The sequence below is a fragment of the Arachis duranensis genome, chromosome 7, assembly GCF_000817695.3.
Source record: "Arachis duranensis cultivar V14167 chromosome 7, aradu.V14167.gnm2.J7QH, whole genome shotgun sequence".
Lineage (NCBI taxonomy): Eukaryota > Viridiplantae > Streptophyta > Magnoliopsida > Fabales > Fabaceae > Arachis > Arachis duranensis.
In genome coordinates this window covers 8,648,991-8,665,113 of record NC_029778.3, presented here as the reverse complement: position 1 = coordinate 8,665,113, position 16,123 = coordinate 8,648,991, and the positions used below count along the sequence as shown (strand labels likewise).

Genomic DNA, 16,123 nt, shown 5'->3' with positions numbered 1-16,123 from the left:
GGGGGGAAGGTAGCGCCGCCGCCTGTGATGGAGAGTGGGGAATCTCCACGCCGCCGCCGCTTTCTTGCCGCTACTTCCTCGCCGTTCTGGTCGTAATTTGCAATGTGGCCATCACTGCCGCAGTCCTTTCCACGTGATTCGCCACCACCACCGCATCTCTCCTCCTCTCATGATTCACAGTTCACCACCGCAGCCCCTCCTCCCCCACCACTGCCGTAGCCCTTTTTTCTTTAATTTTTCTGTTTTTGCTTCTGTTTCTGGTTTTACTTTTATTGTTGCTTTGATTTCATTATCCATTGTTATTGTTGGTGTTGTTCTTTTATTTGTTGTTATTCCATTGTTATTGTTGTTGTTTCACTGCTTCTGTTTTCTGCTTCTGCATTCTGCTTTTGTTTCTGCATTTTGGGAAAGATGTGGAAGAGTATTTTTGTCCGAAGGATGATTTTTAAACAAACTGAAACTTTTGGGACTATTTTGTAGTAAAAAAAATATCAAAGACAAAATAAATTTTCAACCTTTACGTTGGAAACCAAAATCGTACTTAACCCTTCTTTTAACAAATATCTTAATCTTACTAATGAAATTTCTATCTATTTTAAATAATTATCGTTTTGATTTTTTTTATACATTAAAATTAGTGTTTTAAAATTATTTTGCATCCAAATACATTGATTTTGGAGTAAAAGCGATTTTTTAAGAAAATCTTTTAATGTATTAAATTCATTACTAATTTGGATGTCTTCTCTTTTAATTAGAAGTGTCTTTCATTTTAAAACGTCAACCGCGGTCTTATTTTTTGTTTTTTTTATTACTTTGAAGGGGACATGGGTGTTTTCTCCTTTATTGATACCAAAAAAGAAAGGTCGCATTTTATTAAGAAGGGGTTGAAATGTTGAATGATGTATAGCTAACTTTAGAAAACGTTCGAGTGGGTCGTTCCAATTGGTATCGATAACAGGCTGTGAAATATGGGAAGAGTCGTCGTCATCATCATGTTCATCATATCAAAGGGGTACTTATCTGCTGCTGCTGTAGTTGGTGTTGGTCCACTATTACTATACCTTTGCATACAACATATTACGACACCTTTTTGCCCTTTGACACTTCATGTCGTTTTATGTAAATGGAGAACATTGCCGTTCATCAATCATCTTCTCATCCTCCTCAGTTTGTAATGAGGATGATGGTATCTATGTATGTACGTTTGTTAGGTTATTAAATTTGACGGAATCAATATCCATGATCCATCGTTCGAAATGCGTTGTTTCATCGAAGTGGCACATTCAGTACAAAAATTATTGGTCATTTTTGTAAGTGTCTGATTCAACTAAAACGGTAATGTTCATCTTACTTTCGAATTTTCACCAATCATTTAAATTTACCAACTCAATCTTCAAGCAGGGTTCACGCTTCAATAGGAACACCTCATAGTTATACTCGTACCACACGAAATTATAAGTACCTCAAATAACAAGCGAGCCTTTTCGAATCATTTTGTATAGTTTGGTAACGGAAGTATATGGGATGAAAGGACTGCTGACTGGTGTGAATGTTTCAATCTTGTAACGTGATCCACTATCAATAACTAACCTTCACGAGACAAGTGCTGGATGCGATTTAGTTCCAAACCGCTCCTTGAGTTTAATTCTAGTTATTCCTTTATTTGTTTTTATTGTTGCGATAGCTACTCCTCCCCAACTTTTTAGCAAAGTGAATGAAAACAAACTTACAAACAAATAAACTTTCAAACGCATCAACTCAAATCCGCAAAATTGTGTGAAATTCAAAAACTATCCAATTGAAAATGTCAGCATCAAAACATGCGAAGGTCAACTCACCAATTCTCCCCGGACCTATAATGTTGCATTAATTAATTATTGTTGTCTCTTTGGTGCGAGTTAGCTACCCCGAAATTAAATTATCGTATACTCCTAAAACACATACAACTCGTAGTTCCACACTTTAAGTTGATACCGCATCTAAAAACAAACAAACAAATAGAATTTGAGATCATGACTTGACTTGTGAATCATGACATTGCATTACCCTTATATCTTTCTTTGTGCACGAGATTAATCAATAAACCAATTTCAATTTCCCTCACTGAAGATTGAAGAACGGAGAAGCACAAATTTTAAGCAAGATAGATGCTTACCAAGCCAGTCGATAGAAAGGTATCAGTTCTTGCATGCAAACCATCAATCACCTAATCCCTTCCAGCTGATGCAATTCACACCCAGCAAAGGAATCACTATCATACAGACTCGTTTATTAATTCCATCTTTCATACTTACCAACACCAGAAAACAAGAGATCAAGAGAGAAGTAAGAAAATATAGAGGAAAAAGAAGTGCTCCTCAATGATATTAAGTATTAACTAGATAACAGACTCACTGTTAGGCATATTTATGTTTGTAAGATATAGCATTAATCTTTAAGAAGTCAGAATGAGAAGAAACCAACATCCAGGTTCCAACAACCACAGACACTATTTCTTACCAAAACCCAGGCAATAACAAAACAAAAGATTATAGAATTTGTTGGAGGCAACTACCCAACAAAACCGATCATTTCTACGTTCTGGCAATGCCAGTCTGCAGCAGGTCATCTAACTCAAAATACAACAAGGCCCCAAAACCAGATTTTCTGTAACATCTATCACGCTCAAAGGCAAATCTAGATAGAATATATATATGTCCCTACACTCAAGCCAATTATGGCTTATGGGGTAAATATCTCCTATGTTGCTTCATGGAGAAGCCACATCAAGACGCATACAAATGAATAATACCAGAAATTACTTCCAGCAACCAAGAGCCTTATATCGGAACACCAAAATAACCTGCATTTAAAATTAAATTTTTGTATATAAACACCACCATAGAAGGATTTCACAAACATTAACCAAATACTTGTAACCGAAAGAGCAAAACAGGGCACATTTCTATAGTGACGCATGAAATCAGAAAAAAACATGCACGCAAATATAGCAAAAATAAATTGGTGACTAAACTGCATTGATTTGATATGGAAGAACAATCTCTTGATAATGAAACAAAAAAAAGTCACATAACTAAACCCTATGCAATTCGCAAGTCAAAAAAGAATCAGCACATTAAGATTTTTTCCCCAAGTCACCATAATACAATCTTCCGGCATTCTAAACGCGCCGTGAGCACACACGATGGCCAATCCGACCATCGACGCCGAGATCAAGAGCGACCCGACGCTGGTGAGGAACACGACGAAGATGGTGAGCGCGGTGAGGAGTCCTAGGGTTTCCTTGTCGTTGAAGGTGCGGCCATAGAAAATTACCGGCTGGTCTGCAGGGCGGAAGAGGTAAAGGAAGCACCACGACGCGAGGAGTCCGAGGAGGACGAGAAGCGAAAACGGATGCGTGATGAGCGAAACCGCGACCGCGAACACGATTAGGGTTACATAGTTAACGCGGAAGTAGTTGAAGTTCTTGCGGATCCTTGAGTACGCTTCAGTTAGGGATTCCGGTTTCGAGAAGGAGGATCGATCGGCGAGCTCCGTCCACGGACGGCGCTGGGAGAAGCCTTGGCGGAGAGAGGATGACAGGCGGGAGATGAAGGAGCGAAAAGCAGGCGTGGCTATGGGAGGCTGAGATGCAGAGCCTGCGGCGGCTGTGTTGGTGGATTGGGGGAGTGTCGGTGGGGCAGACATGGTGGCGCGTGAATCTCCGAACGCCCGCGCGTGAGAGTGAGAAGATGCGCGAGGCAATTGGAGACTCTATAGGAACTTAGGAAGTTAGCGATAACGAAAACTCTCTGGTTTTGGGCTTTTGGGCTTTAAGACGTGCATGTATATTAAATGCCGAAAGAAAATAATTGTACGGCGTGGAACAAATGCTGGAAAATGACCAATAATTCTAATATGGGGATAACTCTATTTTGCAGAAAAAGATATTGTTAGATTCGAAAAAAAGAGTTAAAAAAAGAAAATAAAAAATCCAAAAAATAGCATTGGAAAATATATATAAAAAGGATATCCCATCCCATAATTCACCGCCTCACCGACAACCACTACTTATTTAGACATTCATGGGAAGGGAAATGAAGCTGCATTCCTTTGTTTTTGCTATTGTTTTTTAATAGGGTACAAGAAATGAGGGTACTTTATCTTGGTGCTTGGATCTTGATCTGGCTAGCTAATAATTTTAATTTCACGTTTATTTTGAAATATGACAACAATAATAATCAATTCATGCCATTTGAGAAGTGTTTGTTAATAATCCATAGCCCACTAATTTCGGCACTAGAGTCTAAAATTCGTTTTTTCCTACACTTTTAAGATTATGAGGCATAGAGATGGTTTATCAATAGGAGAGGATCAATAAAATCTGAACAAAAAGTTAAATGAAAATAAAACAGAAACATTGAACTACAAAGTGCAGGGACAAACAAACCTAAAAGATCATAAACTCATTACAGAAGAGAAGAGGTCAATGCGGCCAAACTCTCAATTCAATTAATACTAAACCAATTAACAACAAAAACAATCTATCTAGCCTCCAAAGTAAAAACTGTATCAAATAAACTTCTTGTCTACTTCTAATTTGGTAGGTTTATTCAACACCCACTGCTTTATATTGCAGCCAAGAGTTACAAGCACAAACTGAGAGAAGCACACATTCATAATTATTGCTTCAAAAAGGAAAGGATACTTCTCAGGTGGATTCATGGTCAAGTAAACTATGTGAAGAATGAAATAGCAGAATAAAACAAGGCGTACAGTCGTTGCACCCAAATAATTATACAAATAATTGCCCTCTTTAACTCTCTGTTGACCAGGTGCGTCGAATATCAGGATGAAGAGAGCAAGCAAAGCAAAGTATGGAACAACCAACCCGTCGCGACATATCAGAGGGAACATGGAGAGCATGGCAAATTGCATGAACCACTTAAAAATAAAAGGCTCTTCCATAGCCAGCAGGCTTGCAGGAAGAAGTGGCAGCAAAATGGACTTCTCATGCACTGTAAGGCACCATGCATACACTCAGTAAGATATTTTCAACAAAAATTATTGCAATTTGGCATTGTAAAAAAAAAAAAATGTTACAAACCTTGAAAAGAAAACAAGTAGAACGCAAATGAACAATTTAGCAGCCCATAGAGGAAACCTCGGTTACTTGGAGATTTTATTTGTTGAATCATTGAAGGAAGACAAGTTATAACTGTTGCAGTTAAGCTGAGAATCCTCAGTGACTCTGACCTAAATAATCTCTTCCACTTGAAGATAATGGAAGAGGCACACCAAAAGTTGGCAACATAATCCTCAAATATTCCTCTTTCAAAAGGAGCAAGGCGTGAGAGGACCTGTTACAAGGATCATCCATACCCAAGGTTCTTATCAGATCAAAAATAGTTTTAGCATCAAGAAAGACAGACATCTCTATTATTTAACTAGATTTCTCAATTCACCAGTTGAACTCACTCTACTGCCACATGTATACATAAACACTCAGTCGGACTTAGTCTAGACGGCTAGACCTATTGTTTCCATATCAAATAACAGACTTTCTGATACCACATTTAAGACCCGAGACCAGGTAGAAGCATCATATGTAACTTTTATTAAGAAAATGGACTATCAAGCAATCAAATAAATAGCAAATAGCACAAGTAGGAATTATTAAAATCTCTGTTCAAATAAAGCACAGCAGTAACAGTAATGTTAAATGGATTCCAATTCCATGCATCAAGATTCAAGAGCATACAGCAAATGGAATGAACAATCCAACTTCTGCTGGGTTTAGGATTAAATCTACTTTCTAGCAGCCAATGATAACAATTTCAGTATTTTACCTCCAAAATGGAATCCTTTGAATACAGATAAGGCCACCACACAGCTGCAAAGGTTCCCAAAACATAAAACCCCAGTTTTGATACCTCAAGGAGCGGATGTTTACGCCTCAAGCATTTACCCAGGAGATGGCTGAAAAAAGCAGGGGCAAAATATGCACTCATCTGTAAAAGAGTAACTAACAACAGTTATCAAATCCCAATCGATGATGAAGACAAAAAATAAAGGAAATGCAGGTTCAGACTTAGCTTATCCACAAACATTGTTGTCTCCCACATTACTTCAATATTTTTTTCCTTGCAAGTGTATGTTTATGGAAACTAGGTACTAAATTCAAACTAAACAAATAACAGAATGAATTGCCATTTACTGACTGCAATCCATTTAAGTCATCAGTATCAAGATTGGTCAAGTAAAATGTTAATAGAATTTATTTGACGCAAAGCAATAATACAGCCTAAAGATATATCAAGATACAATTCACCATTAACACATTAACATATAATTAAGAGACATGTATGTATGACCATTCACCATGCACACAAACTATAAACACACACCCAAATTTTTAGTGACAATTCCACCTGGACAGGGTTGAGCAATCCTATATGACCATTGACCATACATGGTATAGACTATGTATAATAGCTGAAAGTAGTAAAAGAAATTAATGACAAATAGACCCATGCTAAGATCAGAGATTAAAACCTGCTTATGATTTAGAGCTAGACAATACAAAACACATGCTACAAGATCCTTCCCAGAGAGGACACCAGCAACAGCTCCAATGGTAAAGCCCAAGCTGATGCAGTTGTACTGACATACAACACATACAACGGTCAACGTTAGAGCACTACAAACCTGAAAAATACCTAAAGGGGCAAGGGCATAAACAACAAAAGAATTTCTATGCAAACCTGAAAGTGACCGTGATCAATTAAGATCAAACAGGGGTTTAACAAAAGCATGGCTATGTGCCATCCTATGTCACTTTTACGACTCCTTGAAGGTTGACCATAGCGAACAATAACAAAGTACAGAACAGCTGGAAAGAGTATCAACAAATCAGATGATAACACTGTCCACCTCATTAGTAGTTTTCTGCAGAGTTCAAAATAAATTATCAATAAAGTCAAAACACTTGGTGCTAGCTCAGAACCTGAATAGAAAGCATTAAAATTGTAACAATTGATAAGATCTTAAATGGACAAACTATCTTCTGTCCCCCAAAATATAAATATCTCATGCGTGATTTAGCCACTGATTTAAATTGAAACATGATTTAGTTGTTGAATTATGCACATAATTTAAACCAGGGACTAAATGAAAAGAGAGGCACACTTTCAAATTCCAAGAACCAAATACCATTTCTTTCAACAGATCTGTTAAACTATGAAAGAAAATGTGTAAAATACACACCCGAGATAAGACTCATGACCTCTGGAGGTGAAAAGGGAAACAGATTCAGGGTGCACAAATCTCAGAAAAAGGCCATGAATGAAACTCTGGTAAGCGGTGAGTGGTGGATAATCAAGGCCCCAGTAGCTCAAATCATTGCTGGTGCTGTTTCTATACCATTCTTGAATTGGGAGATTGATGGTGATCTCCATCCAATGCCTCTGTGCCTCATAGTCCCCAAATTTCGGAGGGTTAGCAAAACCGGAGTAAGAGTGGAGGGACACTGCGGCGCGAACCAAAAGCGCAAACAATCCAACAATAAGGAATGTAGTTGTTGTTCCCTTGTGAACCAGCCACCACCACCAGCAACACTGGTTTCCATCACCATCAACTACACTAACAGTGTCACTAGTCCCCTTTCCTTTCATTTCAGCAAGCAGCCCAATTCATAAGACTGCATCCGAAAACTGAAAGAAAGTGAGAAATTGCTTTCAGTCTAAATCATGTGGTTGATTGATAACTACGGAATTGAATTTAATTGAATTGAACTATATTATTTGGAATGTGTATGAAATGAATCTGAATTTCTATGTTGACAATTTTGAACATTATTAATTGCTCGGAGTATCGTGACATCACCCAATCAAACTACACAGTGACAACAGCAACAAAAATATCAAAATAAAAATCAAACCACCATTTCAGAAATATTCAGAAAAATATAATGAAAAACCATAACAAAAACAATATAAATTTGAACAACACCTAAAAAAGGGGGAAAAAGCTTTCCTCAGCGGCGAAGAGAATGATAATGTGGAGAGATGATGGCGGCGGCGGATGAAGGAGTGGGAATTTAGTGGTGTCAACATGTTTGGCCCTATAGGGCTTTGGCCCTACTTTATAGGGCCAGAAGAACAAGAGGCCCTATAATTATTAGGGTCAAATTTTTAAAAAGCCCTCAGGGCCAAAAGCCCTAGGGCCAACCCACGGGCCACCTAATCCTTTTTTTTTTACATTGCTCTCTATCTCAATAATACATATAAAACTTACTAAAAGTCATTAGCTTATTCTATCTCTTTGTCATTTTTTACGTGTAGAAAACAAAGAAATTAAAAAATAAATATCAATAATGTGCATTGTTCATATTAAATCCAACTTTTAACTATATACATCAAGAAATCAAACATGGCATTCACTATGTCATCACCCTTCTCCTTGCTCCTTAATATCTAGTAGAAAATCAAAATAATGTTTACACAAAAATTCATCATCTAAAATCATGAATGTTGAGGGGGATGCATCGATTCCGTTGACACTTCTTCTTCATGAATTTCACCAATGTCATCAACTAAAATCAACCAAGAGTTGTGAAAGTGTGCAAGGTTCCAAAACCAAGAGGAGCTGGCATCATTTATATATTCTTTAATTACTTTATTTTCTAAAAATTCAGTTTAATAGTAAACCTCTATTTGAAGGTTGAATCTTTATGAGAGAATAAGGAAAATAGAGACACAGAATGCATGATCCAAAGGGGAAGTAGTTCTCAACAGAGAACAAAACAAGGTTTGATCCTAGGAAGCAAAAACAGCAAGAAAAACAACTAAGTTTCAAACCAAAACCAAAAGGGTTCACTGATTCCTAAGTTTCTGATTTTCATGCCCTGATTAACCATTCAAAACCTACTTACATATTCGGTGAGAGACTAAAAACAAGATAGCAGTTGCCATTGCTGGCCAACTAATTGCTGCTGATGATTTATTTGAACCAATTCTAAATGATTTTCATCTATTCTTTGCAAGAAACAAAAAGAAGCAAAGTTTTTACTTGTATTACTTAATGTGGTGAAAATGTTATTATGGCTTCAGAATATAGTTCATCCACAATCCAAATGTACTATTATGCAGTTACTGAACTTGAAGAAGATTCATCAAGGCAGATTAAAATATTAAACCATGCAGATTAAAGTTCAGATCAGTTCAAGGACATTTGCTAAACAAACAGAGAAATCAAAACCATGCTCAAATTCTCAGGAAACAGAGGAATCAAAATGTTTACAATCAATTAACCTGAAAATAGACAATTGAAGAAAGAAGTTCACAGTTCACAGTTCAACCATTTTAAAATCACAAAGAGGGGACAGAGAAAGGGTAGCCATAGACCCACCTCGGTTTATTAACAAGAGAATTAAAATGGGTGATGCAAACAAACAAAGGAGAAACTCAGAGAGGGACAGAAAAAGAAGAAACTCACCCCTGATTCCGCGTCAGGGAGGAGGAGCAGCCACTGATTTCGTCCACCGCGTCAAGAAAGAGGAGCACCGCGTCAAGAAGGAGGAGCACCGCGTCAGGGAGGAGGAGCAGCCACCGCGTCGTCCACTGGGTACAGCCACCGTGGTAGGAGGAGCAGAACGCAGAAGTAGAATGCAGAGGAGGAGGAGGAGCACCGCGCAGGTTTCCCGGTTTCAGACTTTCAGCATCTCAGGGTCAGGGAGGAGGAGATCAGATTTGGGGCTTTTAGGGCTTGTAGGCCCAGCCCTGTTTTAATTGTTTTGGGAGATCTTAATTAAGGTTAAGGCTTACAAAAATTTTTGGCTGTAGACTGAAATTATTTTGGGGGTTTAGAGCCAGCCTTAGGGTCTTGGGCTCAATTGACACTACTAGCTGGGATGCTGTGTCGACGACGAGATCGAGAAAGGGAGAACTGGCGAGGGGACGAGATCGGAGGAGACAGCAACTGCTGCCGGAGCGTGTGGAAAATTTTCAAAGAAGAATCGGTTGTTATTTTCGGTGAGGACATTTTCGAAAATTCATTCAACTAACTTACAATGTCCAAAAAACAAAGGATTATTCGTCAATAATTTTTTATTATATCTTTTATTGTTAAATAAAAATTTAGAACAACATATAATTAATAAAAAAATTAACGTTAGAATATTTGTGGTTTTTCTTCATTAATAATTTATATTTTTAATAATATTTATTGATTAACTTAATTACCGTATATAACTACAAGGAAATAACTAGTTTAAAAATAACAAAATAGAAAATGTTAGCAATAATACTGCTAATACATAAATGATATGAGAAAGCAAAAATCAATTTTAAAGTTGGTTTGAAATTAAAAAAATATATATAAAATTTTAAAAAAGGATCACGATTTTTTTTAAGAATCAATTTAAATGTTTACTTATAAGAATTTTCTAAAATACATCTAGTTCTTAGTTTATTCATCTCTTCCCTTATATATATTTTTAAACTAAGTGTTTTTTTCCAAAAATATTTTAATTAATTTTTTCATTATACCATTTGGAATAAAGTATTAAATTGGTCCCTTATATTTTGACCTAATCTTGTTTTAGTTTCTAAGGTTTAAAATGTCTTATCTGAATAAAAAAAATTCATTTAGTTTTAATGTAGTTCTGCTGCTGCTGTGAAATCGATGTTAAATAATTAACAAAACTTAATTTGTAGATATGAAAAATTTATATAATCAAACTCTTCGAGTTGCCGAAGAGAGTTCCCTGGTGACGATAGCATTGTCCTTGTCGTCACCGACGAACTTCTCCATGGAAAGCGAGTTATCAACGATGTTTTCCATGTGCTTAAAGCAAGGTCAGTGGCTCGCGGTGATGCATTTGTTGCTGATAGTATACTTCTCGAGTTTCATTGAAACTAAATAAAATTTTTGTAGATTCAAATAAGATATTTTAAATAGAGTAAAGTATTTAAGAGTAAAATTATAAAAAAATAAATTTATTTAAAATAAAAGTAATGTGATTAAGTGTAATTTATTTAGATGTAATTAAAAAATAATTGAATATTATGTACAGTAAAAAATTAATATTATTAAAAGATAAAATAAAATAAAAATTTATTTTTATGTATCGTTTTTGTCCCTAACGTTTTCGTCCTATTTAAGTCTCTAACGTTTTAAAATCGTCTCAATTTTGTCCCGCCGTCAATTCTGTTAACGGATTTCTAATGGCAGGACAACATTGAGTTAATTTTAAAACGTTAGGGACTTAAATAAAACGATTGAAACGTTAGGGACAACTTTAAGACTTACCCCAAACGTTAGGGACAAAAACGATACTTTACTCTTTTAAATATTAGGGTCCAAAATAAAATTAGGCCAAAACCTAAAGAACCAATTTAGTAATTTATTATACCATTTAATATTAAATAGAAAAGAAATTTTAAGAATAGATAATTAATATAAACAATTAATGTCAGAAAATTTATTTTTTCTTATTAATTACTTATATTTTCAATAATATTTATTAATTATTTTAATAACTATATATAATTGAAAGATGACAGTTAATTTAAAAAAAATAGAAATATTGCCGATACATAGATTAGAGGGGTCAATATTTTTTTTAATTTGTCACAAATTGGTAGAAATTTATGTACAATTATTTTTAGATAAAATTAATAATTAATAATTATTAAATAATAGTTTAATTAAATATATTAAATTATTTAATAACTTTTATTTATTAACTCCATATAAAGATAATGTATATGCTTTCGCCTCTCAAATTTTAGTATGAAAAAAAAATGAAGAGTTGATGTCTTTATGAAATATTTTTATAAGAAATTAAAATGCCAAATATATCAATTCTAAGAATAACATTATTCGTCCTTGAAGCTTTCTCATCCTTCTATGAATGTATTGCGTGCAAGCGAAACACTATGAATGCATAAAGCCATAAATCCATCCCCATAGGCCATAGCTATCTAGTTCCCTTTTTTTCCCTCCTTTTCGTGTTTTAAAAATGCTGTTTAAATAAGAATTATATTTAGGGCTGGCAATTTATACCCTATTCGCGGGTATCCAACCCAGTCTAACCCGTTCGAGTAAGGTAGGATACTCTATCCGCTGCGAGTAGGATAGGGTACGGTCCGGGTATGCCTGCGGGTAAGATAGGGTATGGGTTTAGGGTGTACCCTACCCTACCCGCACCTCAAATATAACACATATTTTATAAAAATTAGGTATATAGTAAAGGTAGTGAGAGTTAAACCCACAACCTCTCTTATGTAATGACTTACAATAAGTGAACAACCACTAAATTAGTTAGTTAATTTAATAATTTAGAGCATTAGTTTGTTATTTTTTATGTTATTAATATGTATAAAATTTGAAATGATTGAATTTTATATTTACTTTAAAAAATTTGATATTTTTGCGGATAAGGTAGGGTAGGATAGGGTTTAGAACTTTAGGGTACGGGTAGGGTTAGGATTGAGAGATTCTCAACCCGCGGGTAGGGTAGGATAGAGTTTTAATAGAATTTTCAACCCGCGAGTAGAGTTAGGATATGGTCCAAATCCTACCCTATCCTACCCATTGTCAGGCCTAGTTATATCTCTTTTTATTTAAAACCTTCATAATCTTTTTAAGATTGAATTAATAAGCCAAGGGTGCAATATTATTTTCTGCATAAAATAGATTTAATCTTTTCTCTTTATTAAATTAATAAGCCAAGAGTGCATAAAATTATTACTACTATTACGAACTAGCAAGTACTTGTTTAGACGCTATTAAATTAATAAAAAAAAGATTTTTTTTATTTTTTTAGTGTGTTTAACAAATTTTTTATAATAAAAATAAAAAAATATTTTTTTTGAGAAGCTAAAATTTATATCTTTTTTTAAAGATTTTTTCTTTTAAAAAAAATTTTTTACATAATAAATGAATAAAAAATACTTTTATCTTATTTTACCTAAACATAATTGATAAATAAAAAAAAATTTATATAAAATATCTAAACATAAAATCACTTTTACTTTTATAAAATTTTTTTTTTCAAAAATATTGCCGAAACAAACCCTAATTTTAAATTTCTCATCTTCCTCCCCTTTCTCCTTAATTGTTTAATCTTTAAAAAATTTGTTGTTCATGCATGTAAGAGTCAACTATATCCGCAGCATCTGAAACCTAAATTTGCCTCTAGCTAGAAGCTAGTTAACCTTTAATTTCCGTGGCTTAATTAAGATCATGACATTGAACTTTGTTTAAATTCAGTTATCACTCATGGATAAATGACTACGTAATAGTTTTTACTTTTTAGAATAAGAGTTTTTGTGAACTTGTTTTCTAAGAACATAAATGAAGTATATTATAAAAAAAATATTTTATAAAATTATTGTAAAAACTAATTTTTTTTATATTTTTAAAATATATTCTTAGAATATAAATATTTTGTTTTCTTAAAATAAAATAATAAATAAATTCTAAAAATTTACACTTCAAATAAATTAATTTTTTAAAAAGATAATATCAATAAATTCTTTCAGAATATTAAATATAGACACATTACTTTATCTATATTTATTAGTAATTTTTTTAAAATTAATTTAAAATATAAATTTTCATAAATTTATTCGTCATTTTACTCTTAATTTTTTTTCTTTCCAAAACCAACTGAAATGCACGCGTTGAGGGCAAGTTTCTTACTTTCTTTAATTTCAGAATTACGTGTATATAGAAAACAGACATTAACGAATTATTACGTGTAAAAATATATTATTATTATTAAAAAATATTATACTATTTATATAAATAAATTTATTGATTACTCGTTTATTATAAATTTAATTATTTTACAAAGATAAATTTAGTTTTTCTGATGACTAAATAATGAGAGAGTTAGAAAATAATATGTACATATACAGACTATATATAGTTCTGCAGACTGCAAGCTAATAATAAGGCCTATCATGTTTTTATTTTATTTTTTAATTTCTTTTTATACCATTCATCATGGTTCCATCTTATCCTATTTCTTTTGGGATGAGCTGACTATGGATTAAAGTGATAAAATATAATAACTTATGTTTCATAATAATTAAAGTATAATAAGTATGTTAACGAATTATAATTCAAATGACATAATTTTTTTATTTTTATTTAAAAATTGTAAATTTGAGTCTTTTTATATTTAAAAAAAATATATATAATAAACTATATTCCATAATAACAACTAGTTCATACATATTTCTTATCAAACACAACATAATTTTAATAATTTTTATTTCATTTACAAATTAAATAGCTTTAAAAATCTCATCATCATCAATTTCAATTCAAAATTTCTAAGTATTTCTTCCTTGGTAGGGTATCCCAATAATATTCCCTACTTATATATTATGAAAAAATTCAGAAATTAATTATTTTATTTATATTGATTAATAATTTTAGTTAATACACACTCTATTAATGTATTTAGACCTTTTTTAACACCAATTTATAAAATATATTGACTAACTAAGTTTTGTTTAAAAAAAAATTGTATTAATTTTATAGCATTGCTCAGATATTATATAGCCTATTATACCTTGCATAAGAAATTAAAAGGGAGCACGAATCTGCATAATCTATATATATTCCAGCTTTGAAATCTTTATGGTAATGGATTATATTCGTTACTTAAGCACTATTGAATTAACTACATGCCACTTTTCATACATTGCATCTAAGTAATTTGGATGTCCTTTTACCAAACAAAAGATGCCATATATTGCCCCATAAGTCTCATCTCGAATAATTAATACACCATTTTATGTTTCTTTAACTTATATGATGGAAGTACTACACATACTATTTTCAAATGCAACAAAATCTCCAGTGGATTTAATCTGTGTACTTGTTGTTATCATTATATGTATGTCCCCTATATATATCCATTATTATGATGAAATGAATAAATATCATGGTTATGTGAATCGAATCGAAATAGTCGATTTAATTAGGTTAATTAGTTATCATATTTGTCATTAAATTACTCATTCTAAAAGTTTAAGTTAATAGGATAAGGTAATACTAATGGTTATATTTTTAACATTTTCCCTCAAGCAAGAGGTCTTTTTGGATTTACTTGATTTACTATTTTTTTTTCATTTTTCAGGATTCACTAAGAATCGAACTCTTGACTTTTTGGATATAAAGTCCTAATACTATGTCATGAAACTACTCATCCTAAAAACTTAAGTCAACAGAAAAAAGTAACACTAATGGTTATATCTCTAATAATATTAATTCAGTTCAGAAAAAAAATTAATTGATAACGATCGAATTAGTTAAAGAACTAAAAAAATTGATTAAAAGAAAAATATATTTTATATATAAATATATTATTTTATAATATTTAAATTGATTTTAATTAAACTTCGTTTAAATTTTTAATTTTATTAGTTCAATGATCACTTCGATTTTTTGAACTATGATAAATAATATTAATTAGATGATATATATTGACTTATAAGGTTATTATGCCTTATCTAACTCTGATAACTATATATTACTTCACCATAATTTTTTTTCCTGTGGCTATGCTAAAGCCATGCATTTTCTGCTTATTATATTTGTGACATGTGATGGAAATAAAATCAAATGGAATATAACAAACCAGTTGTCTCTTTTCTTTTCTTGCACATTTAGCTCTCTTAGGTTCTTTTCTAGGTAGCCCGTAGACTCTTATTATTATTATTATTAATTATAATTTATGCATAGTACTTTTGACTTTTTTTACCCCAATAAAGAATCAATCATTGCTTTAATTTGCATCCACTAAAGGGGAGTCCCAAAAATATGTGAAGCTGAGTTATAGTCAAACAAGTGACTTCAAAAAAGATGTGATGACTCTTATATAAGCTTAAAAAGAAAAAATTGGAATTTTCAATTTATAGATCTCATATTAATATTATCTTGTTAAAATTAAATGATATAAAGTTTTTGCATGTGATGATTATATTTTTTTTCTTGATAAACTTATTATTTTTACTAAATATACATTGGATTATTATTAATATATACTTGCATCGTTTACTAATGAATGTGGTATATATAGATGAAACTTATTATATAAAAATCTTGTATTTCATCTATTGAGAAA

General features: G+C 32.6%; 2 protein-coding genes across 3 annotated transcripts; both read right to left on the bottom strand.

The window, feature by feature from the left end:
* Positions 1–3,147: 3,147 nt before the first annotated feature.
* Positions 3,148–3,822, bottom strand: LOC107496913 (PRA1 family protein B3; the record flags this gene model as incomplete). The annotated part of the gene is made up of 1 exon (XM_016118238.3): positions 3,148–3,822. A coding segment is annotated over exon 1 (540 nt), but the record flags the coding sequence as incomplete, so codon positions are not given.
* Positions 3,823–4,380: 558 nt separating this feature from the next.
* LOC107496977 (probable dolichyl pyrophosphate Man9GlcNAc2 alpha-1,3-glucosyltransferase) lies at positions 4,381–10,029 on the bottom strand. 2 transcript variants are annotated; one of them, XM_016118312.3, is made up of 7 exons: positions 9,475–10,029; positions 7,246–7,691; positions 6,744–6,927; positions 6,535–6,642; positions 5,829–5,990; positions 5,087–5,339; positions 4,381–4,997 (listed from the first exon to the last, which is right to left on the bottom strand). In XM_016118312.3, exons 2-7 carry the CDS (start codon positions 7,650–7,652, stop codon positions 4,552–4,554), a joined length of 1,560 nt encoding a protein of 519 aa, XP_015973798.1. In that variant the 5' UTR covers positions 7,653–7,691; positions 9,475–10,029; the 3' UTR covers positions 4,381–4,551. The 2 variants fall into 2 exon arrangements, with proteins under 2 accessions (XP_015973798.1, XP_015973799.1); XM_016118313.3 differs by having other exon boundaries at positions 7,246–7,678.
* Between the last annotated feature and the right edge of the window lie 6,094 nt (positions 10,030–16,123).